This window comes from Ammospiza nelsoni, chromosome 4 (assembly GCF_027579445.1).
Source record: "Ammospiza nelsoni isolate bAmmNel1 chromosome 4, bAmmNel1.pri, whole genome shotgun sequence".
In the NCBI taxonomy this organism is placed as follows: Eukaryota; Metazoa; Chordata; class Aves; order Passeriformes; family Passerellidae; genus Ammospiza; species Ammospiza nelsoni.
Window position 1 is genome coordinate 11,049,932 of NC_080636.1, and position 13,060 is coordinate 11,062,991.

General features: G+C 34.9%; 1 protein-coding gene across 3 annotated transcripts in view; it reads right to left on the reverse strand.

The window, feature by feature from the left end:
• Positions 1 to 308: 308 nt before the first annotated feature.
• The window catches only part of TBC1D19 (TBC1 domain family member 19), a 46,108-nt gene continuing 33,356 nt past the window's right edge, over positions 309 to 13,060 (reverse strand). For all 3 annotated transcript variants that reach the window (XM_059470248.1, XM_059470249.1, XM_059470250.1), the window contains 8 exons: positions 10,693 to 10,777; positions 8,427 to 8,471; positions 7,222 to 7,254; positions 4,727 to 4,836; positions 3,436 to 3,527; positions 2,586 to 2,701; positions 1,674 to 1,744; positions 309 to 688 (listed from right to left, as the gene is read on the reverse strand). In XM_059470248.1, the coding sequence (XP_059326231.1) occupies positions 614 to 688; positions 1,674 to 1,744; positions 2,586 to 2,701; positions 3,436 to 3,527; positions 4,727 to 4,836; positions 7,222 to 7,254; positions 8,427 to 8,471; positions 10,693 to 10,777 (627 nt within the window). In that variant the 3' untranslated portion in view covers positions 309 to 613. The remainder of the gene's footprint in view (positions 689 to 1,673; positions 1,745 to 2,585; positions 2,702 to 3,435; positions 3,528 to 4,726; positions 4,837 to 7,221; positions 7,255 to 8,426; positions 8,472 to 10,692; positions 10,778 to 13,060) is intronic.

Genomic DNA, 13,060 nt, shown 5'->3' on the forward strand with positions numbered 1-13,060 from the left:
GACGAATGAGCAACGTGTCACTACATCTCTGTGTATGAAAAGAATAAACAGGAGCAGTTAACATGAGAAAGAACATGGAGAAAATTTCTGTGAAAAGAATAAATAGGATAGGGATAGCAAAATTGATGTATGATCCCATCTTTTCCTCAGAAAACAAGAAAAAATAATCTTGCAAGTAGAAGTATCTTTATTTTCTCACTTGACAGTATTGGAGATGATACCCTCTAAGCTGTGAGCCTGAAAAAGTAATTTCATATTAAAAGAATAAGAGCTTTTACAACTCTGACAATAACATCACAAAACTCAGATCACTAATTCCATTTACTTTATTTAATTTAGTATTACATGCATTTTAGACAGTGATTCATATTATTTACTTGCACAAGTAGTCATCCTCAATGTACAAGTAATAACCATTGCTTTTACAGTGGGATTCATTAGCATGCACTTCACACAATTGTGTGCAAAGTTATTTTTAGAAAATACGAAGGTAATTATTTCTAAACTGATTTTATACATGGGAGTTTCATTTTGGTTTTATGCAGACATTGCATAGTTGATGCTTAGCTTCTCCAGAAAGACTGGGATGTGGTACCACTATTGTTGAAACAGATCAAGTGACAGTAGCAAACAAGAAGATTTGAAGAAGAGGCATAACTTTCAGGGTTGAAAGGTCAGCAAGTACAGCCTAGGATGAAAATAAAAAAAGCTTGTTAAATTTGACATTTGAATCAGATTTCCTTAAAGCAAGTTAAGAAGTCAGGAAAATATTCAAATACTGACTACAATACTGCCAATAATCAGATGTGGACATGGGTAGAAACAAATTATACTGGTTTATGTTAGTACCATATGGCATAATTTTTCATTCTAACATTTCAAAGAAAAAACAGGTTTACCCAATGTATAGTACCCAAGTAACTTTATTTTAGCCTTTAGCCTTACTTCAAATATACACTGCATCATGGGTGAATAAGGAGTCTAACATTTCAACTTGTTTCTAAAAATAATTGGGAATTAAGAATCCTTATCCTGTGGCTTGGCTAGTACTTGTGAACTAAGTCCAATGTAATGCCTCAAATAATCAATGTCTTCTCATGAAAGTATGTTTTTAAAAAAGCCAAATAAAGTGATCACAAACTCTCAAAATCTGGAAAAAATCCATCACTGTATTTTTGAAAAAAAAAGAAAAAAATTACCAGGTGCCTATATATAGTAATAATCTTCATGCCAATAACTTCATTTTCTTCATTTCCTATGGCAGTACACACAGTGAAACTGCAGATCCACACTGACAAAGGAATCTTGTAAAATTTTTGTAATTTGTAGAACAGAAGCAACTAAAATGTACTGAGGAAAAGGGTAGTACAAACCTCTGCAATATTTCAAAAACAATATATCCCACTAACACAGATTATATATTAAAAAAACGTAACTGTAAAAAAAAATTTTATAACACTGCATTTTTATAGCAAATATGCTTTATTTCCTTTTACTCCAGAAAATCAGCATTATGTACTGCATGCTCACAATTTCCTTATTTTTTATCTAAGGTAAGAATTTAGGCAGAAAGATTTGCACTATGCATCATGTGCCATGTGAAGCTTAAGTTACTCTTACTGGCAAAGCATCAGAAACTATTTCAATCTCCTCTAAGTGAAACTTATCCTTACTTCAGCTGCAGCCAGTGATGTCACCTCCATCAGGTTGACTGCTCGGAAAGCAAACACAGCAGCTGCCAGGACTGAAAGAAAATGTCCAGTATTTAGGTTTCTGACCTGATAAGTAGTGATTAGAATTAATCTTGATATAAAATACCAGTTTTCACTTAGTTTAATTATTTTGATTCTGAAGAATTATATCAAACAGATGGCCGTGTTTGAGTTTCTTCAACCACTCTTTTAAACAGACAGGAAAAACACAACATTCTTTCAGGAAAGTGTGAGTTAAAATGCCTGAAAATGCCATCTGAGTTTAAGATGAATAGTTTTTAATTAAAAGGGACAAGCTGTCTTACATGTACAAATGAAACCAAAACATTTTCTCTTCTCATCAACTTTATATTAAAAACTGACTCAACTGAAGATACATGTTTTCTTTAAAACATCCATCTTAAACCTTCCTAAACATGAGGGCATTATTTAGCTACAGAACTTTCAAAGTGTCTTAAAAGATGCCACTTCGAAGGAAGAAATCCAGCAAAATTGGGGGAATCTCAATTGCTTTAAGTACTGTAGAGGTAGTTGCCATAAATAACATGAATCTTGTACTTTGTGAAAGGTGATGAATTCATTTACCATTACCACTGAAGCTGGGAGAACATCCTGTGTTCTGTTCAGAGAGCACTTAGCATTTTTTGAGTATTGCCATTAAAAAAATTACCAGAAATATTTTTTATTAAAGATGCAGTACTCATTCAATTCTATTTTTCTAGATAACATATGCTTTGACATGTATGTAACCTGCTGTCTGCAGGTTGTCAAAGAGCAACTATTTTCTTGTCATCACAAAATACATTGAAGCTAATGAGTATTTGCCTTACATTCACACATACTTCACATATTTTGTAAAAATAATTCTATTACCAGCAAGAATTTCTAGAGAATTGTATCCCAGGATTCTGTCCCACAGAAGCAAGAGCTGGTCTGTAGCTAAATAACCAGAAAATGCTCGTACCATCCATTTAAATGAAATTCGTAGCCTGCAAACAAGTGACAAACAATGGTTATTATATTTCTGCCTCCCATAATGACCAGAGTGTCTATAAATTGAAAGTATTTCATTATCTTTCTGCATTTCTCTTCCAGGAAGAATAAGCATTTTCTCTTGCTGCAGTAATAATCAATATTTTAATTTGCAACAGCCATCATAAAATTATTTAGCATCTCATTTGATAAAGTACTAATATCATTCTCATAATCATTCTGATCAAACAATCACATTAGAGTGATCTTCAGCCATTATCACCCTTGATGTTTCATCCTTTCTGCTATTATGCTATTAAGATGGATACCAATTAAGACAAAACGGTTTTCAGGTTCTGTTGTGCCTGGTGCCATGAATTCATTACTGAATGACTCTTGCTCTCTTGCCTCTTCCAGTACCTTCTGCTGCAACTAACACATCTCTGTGTCTTCTGTCCCCTAGGAAATACATCACTTAGTTCCATCAGATACAACATGAATTACTGAAATTTAGCTGAATAATGCAGCATTGAGCATTTCTCACAGAGCAATTCTCTCTCTTTCACAGAGTATACAGAAGAAATGCACAAAGCACAGATATGCAAGTTAGACAAAGCACTCCATCTGACTCTTAAGGAAAAAAGGAGCATTGATGGTTATACTTTTGTGTAATTTCCTATAGATCTTCAATTAAAACACTACAGAACAGCATTTTCAGAATATTTGTAACAAGTCAGAAAGAAGTTCTTACGGCTGAGCTCCAATTTCTCGGAGGTGATAGAAGAGCTGGGGCAGATGAGTTTGTAGAAGAGTCTCAAAAAGCAAACACAATGATACAATGCCCTAAAGAAACAAGATCATATAATGAATACTAACACTCATCCTATTAAATCTGGGAAAACAGTAGCAGCATGTAAGTGTGCATGAACTTTTAATTCGAGCAATAAAATACTATTAATGATACAGTATTCAACTCAGGTGAGAAAGGCACAAGCAATTATAATACCTTGTCACTAAAGCCTTGCTCCTGAAATTCCATGTATGTATTAGCAACATAATAAGTTCTGATAGTCCTTTGCAAGTCTGAGTTACTTATAGTGTTTGTATGTCAGGTTTCAAGTATTTAATGGGTTATTATAATGTAACCTACTTGAAATATTTCCACTTTGGTGAAACAGACCTCAGTTACATTAAAAAATAAAGGATGTGAGAAAAAGTATCTCTCTGATAAGTAAAATGAAACAGCAATAGGGAAAATTACAGAATTAGTTAAACATAAACATATTTTTAAAGTTGTTTCAAAAACTACCATGGAAATTAATAGATTCTTGTTTGACCCCTTCCTCTGCTATTAAAGATGGAAAGCACAATACATAGCCTTGAAATGGTATACCAAGGACAGGATTTTCTTTTAACCAGGAAATATTTTCAAAAAGCAATGTAAATCTTTTTGAAGGAAAAAAGAAATATCTACTCTGTTTTATTCTTCACAAATAGAAGACAAGCCAATATTTACAACTCTTGTACATTCAAGACAGCTGATCCTGGTCACAAACAGACAAATTATTTAAACTCATCTGATAGTACTAAAAAGCACGTGCTGTCATACCAAGATTCTTCAGTTAAAGAAACAGACACTAAATTGGTATAACAGAAACAATATCTCTCTACATATATTTTAGTCCCTTTACCCCAGACAATATTTCAGAGTCCATTTACAAATCTTTAATGAAGGTGAATTTGTGTGACTCTTTGAACTGAGAAATCTATTGGATTAAAAATCTTGACTCTTATAAAAGACCCATACCATCATCAAATGAGAACTTACTATTTCAATAAGGTACATAATAGTAAAGACTAACATTGACATAGAAAACAACAATATCCAGACCTGAATTACCTAATAATTTTTCCAAGCTTGCCTGAAATATTTTAGTATATTTAAAAGGATACTTTCAATCACACAGAAAACCATGCTATTTATTATTGCTCTGCAGCAAACAGGATATCAAGTGAGTGGATTTAATTCCTAATGAACTTACAGAGGGATGAGAAGAGATGGAATGGAGTCTGAAGAAAAAACGCACATACATCTCACGGAATATCTGATACAATTTGGAAGGTTCATGGTACAGAAAACAAAGTGGAGCAACTGAAAGGATAAAAGAATTATAATTGACTCAACACTGTAAACTGCAAAAAGAGTTCAATGATTAAGCGCATGAAGTATGAGGAAAAGCCAGGTAATTTATAGTACCACAATTTACAAAACCAGTACTAAACCAATTACTGAGAAAGAAGTATTCCATCACAGTCTATCATTTAATGTAAAAAGTCAAAAAAGGGAGTGTGATACATTCTACATATTATTCCTACATATTTCAAGAAGCTAAACCAATTAGAACCTGCTTACTACAGTGAGCGCTTCTGAACCATAAGAAATATGCTGTAAGGAGAGCACCCCTGAGGTGTAGGGCAATGTGAACAGTGCAAGTTTTTGATTAAACTGTCTCTAACTTTCAGTGTGCCATGGGGCCAGTGACCAGCTCCAAATTGATGCCCTATTTGTAAGACTGCTTGAAGACAGATATTGTGAAAATTAAAATATTACAAGAACAGCTTTTGGTTGCCACAATAACATCACTGAGTATGACAAACTCATGGAGCCATATTTATTTCTTACAAGATCTGTAAACCATGGACATCTGGTAGTTTACTGTTTAGAAGTCTTCCAGCAGACCTGATTCAAAATAATTGATTACATTTGTAAAACAGCAGCTGTGAAACTTTGCTTGTTTTGTAAAAGTCTAGCATATAGATAAATCTGTTATATGTATGTGCTGCTCAAACATAACCATCATTTCTTGAGACTGACAGTCCATACACTCAGTGCATTCCCACAGACAGCTGTCATACCTTTTTGTGAACAGCCTTTTGATCTGTCCAGTCATCATGCTGACTGCTTCACTTTACGGACTTAATCATTTTAGCTGACAGTTTACATTATAACACACTCATAGTTTCTATCTCTACATTCACCTTCCCCTCCATTTTATAATAAGCTAGGGATATGGATATATTTATCTGTGTATGTATGTACACATACACACAGAGATATACGTACATTTCTTAATATATGTACGGATATATGCGTGTGTGAATTTATTTTCTCATCTAAGTATTAGAGAACGTGGCTTAATAACAAAAAGGGTGTCTGTGTATGAGAAGTGGGGTGCTAAGGTAGGGTGAGATGTTCACAGAAACATGTATTTCCATAGGGGCCAGAAAAGCAAAGGGTGTTACCCGTGCTCATGTTTTTAATGCTTGAAGATGGAGGTGGAAAACTTGTCAGTGTGCACATGTACATAAAGGCCTGAAGGGTCACAGAACAGCCTCTGACAGCTGGCACCCTGACAGTGAATGCATGCAAACAGGAAAAAGGGTATAGGATTTTCCTAAGGACCCCAACACTTCCTCACAGCACAGCATAGGATACAGCAGATGCTCTGCTTGGTCCCAGCCCCTGTAGCCACAGTCTTGAGCTACATTACCATCCTTCTGCTGCCTTGCTGTCCACCCTTCCCCCTTCTCACAGCCAGCATATTCTGAGCCTGTGCAAAGAGCAAGGACAGGAGGGAGGGAGGAAAACTCACACCTCTATTTGGGAGACTCTGTTCTCAAGGGCAAAGTCAAATCCAAACATTTTGAAAAGCAGTTCACACAGAATAAGTGAACGTCTCTAAGCGAGTCCCCTTAGACTTAGACTTAGACACAAGGAAGAGCTTGTGTCTTAAGTGCTCATTACTCCAAAGACTCTGGATTCCCTACTCAGGTTCAAATTTGCATTTCATATTTCAATTCCATTATTTTAATGACTGCATGTGATGATTAAATTTCATTATTAGCAAAATATAGCATTTTAAGTATAATCTTAAAATCTGCTTGCTCTGTGATGCTATGAACATCTTTGATAAACCAAAAGATAAAACTGAAAAGCTGAAACATCTAATCTCACATCTGCAATAGCTGCAATATGTCTGTAACCCCAGATTTTTCTACTTTTTTTCCTAGAAATCTTGTTGATATTTGTGCTTTCCTCTATGAAGTAAATTAGCAAGCATTATGTTATGTAATGCTCTTTTAACATCTCTTGTAGGTAAATGTAGAGAGCAACAGGCCCTTCAGATTATTTATGTTTTTAAGACCTTTTTCCATGGGTAACTTGGTCTATCCAGAAGTGAAACACAAGGAAAGAGCACTTTCTTGGTAAACTTTATGCCTCTATTCATATAGATTAAGATGTGTAGCTTAGCTCAGCTATTAGCTCTCAAAGAAGGAATTCCCACATGGCAACAAGCTGTAATATGAGTAAATAAAACAGCCAGAAAGTTTAAAAATGATATTCAATAATCTTCATACACAAAAAACCATAAAAGCACATACACAAGTTTAAAAGTTGCAGAAAAGTATATACAGCTTTAAACTTCAATATGAGGAAAAGTAATCTGAGCTTTTAGCTTATGAGAATCACACTTACCATACATAGAAAAGCCATGGAAAGGAATTACACCTGCAAAACAAAAATATTTCTTTTCTTGTTCTTTAATAATCCTCTTTATGCATGCAATAAATATTATTCCCCCTCACATTATCAAATTGTATTCTGCCTACATCAGGAATAAAGTATTTCCTTGTCTCCATCTTGTACATACCTAAGTACAGTATCAACTATGTCAGTACAACCAATGACATGCTTAAACACAAGCTACAGTTCCTAGACAGTCAAGTAAAGCTCAGTTTCCATGAAGCTGATACACAGAGGCTTTGCTGATAACAGAACCTAATTTCAGATAAATGACAACCCATAAATGTCACGCACTGACAAGAATGGAGTAGGAAAAAAAGGAGGCCAAGACCTCTAGTAATTCATGTAGTACTCAGAACATTCACAGTACTTGGCAGTGGTAGCATGACAGCTTGCTCCTCCTTCCCAGCTGATCTTAGCTCCCATTCAGTGGATTTTATATAACACTGCTAACAGGTGGCTGCTTTGGCAAAAGATTGTAATAACAATGCTTCATGGCTACAAAGCTGCAGGATTTGCAGAGGCAAACACAGAGAAAAGCGAAACAAAAGTGTGTACTGCAACTGACTACACTGAAATACATAAGACAAAAGACAAGGCCAGAGACACAGATTTAGGATTGGTGACATAAGGCCTTGAAAGCAAGAGGAAAGAGCTTGAAATACAAATGGAGGGAAAGGATTCAATAAGGGATTAAAAAGGTCAAGATAAGAGCTGAAAAAACCAATTTTAATAACTGAAGTTATAACAACAGCAATGATATTAAAATTACATAGATCTGTTGTGTCAACACACATTTTAAAAGGAGAAGACTTTAGGGTGTGGTTTGTTAAGTACTGAAAAGCTGGGAGGTCAGCCAGTTTCATGATTTATCATTCAAACCCTCTAAGTGCTGATACAAGACTCAATACAAGCTGCTGCATCACAAGTTGTTTTCCTTCTCCTTACCACACACAAAGACAAAATCTGTTTGTGATCACTGACACGAGGCTGAATGTGGGTTTGGAGTAGCTTCCATCCAGCTTACTCCTTTAAATTAATGAATTTCACAGAGTAATAGCCAAACATAACTTGCAATAGAAAAAGAAAATATCATGCATTTGAGAAAAAAAATCTTTCCAAACTACCACTAGAGGAGGCAAGAGTATCATTCATACCATTTGGAGGATAGAAAACAGCATATTCTTCCATTCCAAGTTTTCCTGTGAATCGTCAAACCACAAATAAAATGTCATTAAGCTGTAAAAAGGTATAAAGATTTAAACAATTTAAATTAAAAAGTAGATTTTCAGCTACAATTACAAAAATCGTGAATAATTACATTACTGAGCATCTGACATTGCTCAAAGTGTGGCAAGCAATGCAATGAGACAGGTACAATGTCAGATATAAAACTGAAATGCAGCACCAATAAAGAAGGATGACAAACAACAAAAAAGAAAAGCAAAATTTCAGCAAAATTTAAAAATTTTCAGTTCTATTGAGATTCTATCTGGGTGAGTCTTAGGAACTCTAAAGGTGTTTGCTGCAGACCTGGATGACAGGGAAGCTCTAGGAGGGAATAAGGGCAGACTGACCTAGGGACAGGAAAAGCCTTCAAACAGATAAAAAATATTCAAGGCACTGTTAGGTCTGCAACAGAGGAAGATGGATGTTCTGATGTAACAAACAAATATTTAAGTAATCTGCTGGATACAAAAGAATTAAGTGAAGAAAATCACTGATCATATAACTTTTCTAACTTCCCTGCAAAATGAACACATTATTAAACCATATTTTAACTATAGAAATTATTAATCCAAAATCCATTAATAAAATTTAACAATTTATTTAGAAATATAAGTGTGATTAAACATAATTACAACTAATTAATACTTGCAATTATTTTAGTTCTAAAATGAGAACATTTAACTAAAAATTTAATTAATTACATGAAAATTTATAGAATATTCTGTGTACTCTATTTAGTATTTGCAATAGACTTCAGCACATGGAACTTTTGTCACGTTCAATGGAATCTGCACCTTGATATTTTCCTATAGCATAAACTGACTAAAATAAGATAAAAATTAACCTGCAAAATTCCTGCCTACTACCCCATGAAAACAAAATCCACTATTTTCCAATTATACAAATGAATTGCTTCATTAAACTAAAAATTATTTTCTCCTTTTCCTTTCAACAGTTTGCTTGTTGTGCAAACAGGAATTATAATCTGGGAGGATGAGTATTTTTAGCATAAAGTACATCTCTTGGAAAATCAGCTAAAAATAGGACGTACAAGCCTTTAGGATTTGCACTGCACAGATTTAGGTATCAGCAACATCATTCCCAGGATTTGTCTAGGAATATGCAGGATGGTCTCCACTGTGTTTCTGGGCTGCCACAGCTCTGTGTCTGAAGTGAGGCCTGGGATCCCACTGCTGTTTTGCCCTTTGCTGATTTCAGGGAGTAGATAAAGAAAACTCCACCATTCAGTGAAAGACAGTAAAAAAAGCAATAAAAAAGAAATTTAAAAATTGAAAAAAACATTACTTATAGTGACATAAGAGGCAGCAAGATGAAAACTCTCAGCAGAGGTCCTGTGCAAAAAAAAAGTACTTAGGGACCATACTTGGCTAAATACACAGGCACCAGGACCAAGGAAATCAATGGGAATGTAGAAGATGAAGGTGCATGGGAAAAAAAAGTGATTGGATTATTGAATGACTCAAGAAGGAAGGCAAAATTAGGAACCTCTAGGTAAAATCAAGGCAGGTGAGGTTCTAAGACACACGGAAACATCCAGAAGAATGGTATGAGAAGCTGGCAGAGAAGGCAAGTGGAGTGAAACAAGAAGTCTAAAGATTGTTAAGAAAAATAATGAGACCTCAAGTCAAAGAACATCCAAAAATAAGCTAACACTCTGGAAGATGCCATGCTTTTTTTAAAAAATCAGTGCTAAGTATGCTTGGTAAAGCTCTACTCTCCCACACTATTGAACAGTTCTTCAGCAACATGTTCTGCTCCTGTCTACAAATATTTGCAAAACTCACTGCTTTGCAAAGACAACATTCTATAACAACTTCCAGTTGCTAAATTTATTGGAGTTGCAGAGAACAATATTGTCTATTTAAACATCTAGCACTGATGAAGACAGGCATTGTCATGATTTTACCATATTGTCATTGTTGTGTTTCATTTCTCCTGGTAAAACATTGCAGAACTATATACAGCAAAGTGGAGTAAAAGAACAACATTGCAATCTGTGATCAGCTTCTAAACTGTCAGAATCTATGCAGAAGTCAGCTGGATACATTTTTATTAACATTCTTTAAAGGGTAATCTGCTCGGGTGCAATGAACACAAAGCAAATTCACATACAGCATTAGTGTATCAGTCAACAAAAATCTACATCATCTTTTTAGAAACAACTCTTTCTACCTTGTATGTATGATTTAGGTGGGGTGGCACTACTGTAAGTAAAGTGCTCCAGTACAGATGTATCTCGAGAAAAACACAGCAACACCTGCAGAAAAGAAAGTCAGCTGATTAACTGGATCAAAGCAATGTCAAACAAATTTAATTTTATTAGCACCTATTAGATGGTATTTAAGAGAGCCAATTAGGTTGAAAGCTCTTCACCACCTTAGTTTGTTTTCCTGCTCAAATTTCCAGGCTCACTTTGAACTTGCTATAATTTTACATTCCCGTTCATTTGTTATCAGATTTATATCCACATTCTTCCACCCTCCTCCTTCCTCCTTGGCAGGTGTTGATCCCCTTTTGCCACAACATTAGTGACTTTATGTGTACCTGGCTGCTTTTACAGCTTTTGGACTGTTTTTCAACTCAGTTACTATGACCTGGGGATGTCCTAGTAAGTGAATAAGCATACTAATCATTTACACTCTCAAATGTGTGCAGCTTTGGAAGAAATTACATTTGCTTTCATTACCAGGATTTTTACAAAATGTCTGCAAGCAATTCAGCTCCTTCAAAAAACAGATTATAATGCCTGCCTTGTATCCTAAAGATCAAAAATGCACGTAGTATACTCTAAAGTATATTTGGGTTTTATTGTTTACATAAATGAAAACAACTGTATTCACAGCAACTGAGTATAAAATTAAGCCGTAAAAGCATTCATAGAAAAAAAACCAATCTCATCCCATCTGGAGTTGTAAAAGTGGTAGTAATTAGTACTGTATTTAAAAATCTTCGTGTTTTCATGCACTGAAAGGCTGCACTATGGAGAACATACACGAGAGGGCAGACGTAAGGCAGACTTTGACTCCCGGCTGACTTTGGCACACCTCAATCCCTCTCTGTCGGGGTTTAAGCCCAGCTGGAAACCAAGCATCACTCTCAGCTCGCTCAACCCCCTCCCTCTCCCTCTCCACCCCGGTGGAATGGGAAGGACAATCAAAGCAGAACTTGTAGGCTAAGAACAGTTTAGAAAGAGAATAATGGCAAATGATAATAATAATGATAATAAAAGACTAATGCCAGACCCTTCCCAAACCCAGACCAGGCATGATGACATTCTTTGGTGTGGAATACCCTTTCATCAGTCCTGGCTATGCTCCCTCCCAGTTTCTTTTGTATACCTCCTGACTGGCAGAGCATGAGACAAGGAAAAAGTCCTTAGGATAAACACAACTTAGCAATACCCCAAAATATCAGCGTGTTATCAACACCATTCTCATTCCCAATCCAAAACAGAGCACTGCAACAGCTACTGAGAAGAAATAAACTCTACCCTAGCTGAACCCAGGACACTCTGCTCTTGAAGATTTTAAGAGTTTATTTTAACTGTAGTCAAGGTGTAAAAGGAGGAAATGTTTCACTATATAATTTATCGTGAATAAAAATGAATGCATTTTTCCTTCCACTAATTGGTGCAAACAACTTCCACATATCAGCATTTGTCAAAAGGAAACAAGCAAAATGACACACCTGACTATTATTGCTTTAAATTTTTTTTCATGGAAAGCAGGTCATATTTTGAGACTTTTTTTCTTTTTTGAACCTCAAAACTATTTCTCAAATACAAACATCTTTTAAAAATGAATAATACTTTCTTTATCTCAAACAGTTTAAACTAAATATTATTTTTCTGCAATACACAATCATGTTAATAGCTGCCAAAATATCACTGACAATAACAATGCACAGGCAAATGTAATTCTATGTGTATGTTAACTGAGGTGAACAAAAGAGAAACTAATCTGAACAGGACATAAACTATGTTTTCTCATGGGGGAAAGAATGTAACCTTCATTTGAGGCCCTCTTTTTCAGAATACACTGTCCAGTCCCATTATCTGGAAGTCTTTAAATGAAGACTGCATCTTTATAAGTGATAGACTCTAGCTCAAATCTAAGTTATGACTATGCCCAAAAACTCTGGGCAAGGTTCTTTGCACGTATTCATTCTGCAGGATATAAGACTAAATCGTTCAAATTGAACTTCTGGTCTGAAACAAAGAATTTACAAATCTATTAATCCATGTTATTTTCCTCATTAACAAAATGATAGTGCTAAAGAAAACAATGGCCCTTTTCAAATACAGAAATATTAACCAAAATATTGGATATTTATAATCCAACTGAAAAGAGAACCACTGAATTAAAATTATTGAGGGAAAGAAAAAAAAAACCAAAGTCAAAGCTTTTATCAACAAGAAACTGCTTTATTAAAAGTACCTGTATAGTTATGAAGAAGTAATAAAAATAAGTAAACTTTGGTAAAAAGAAAGTAAAGATATTAAAGGAAATAAATTCTGCCATTTCACAGTGTTTTTCCTGAA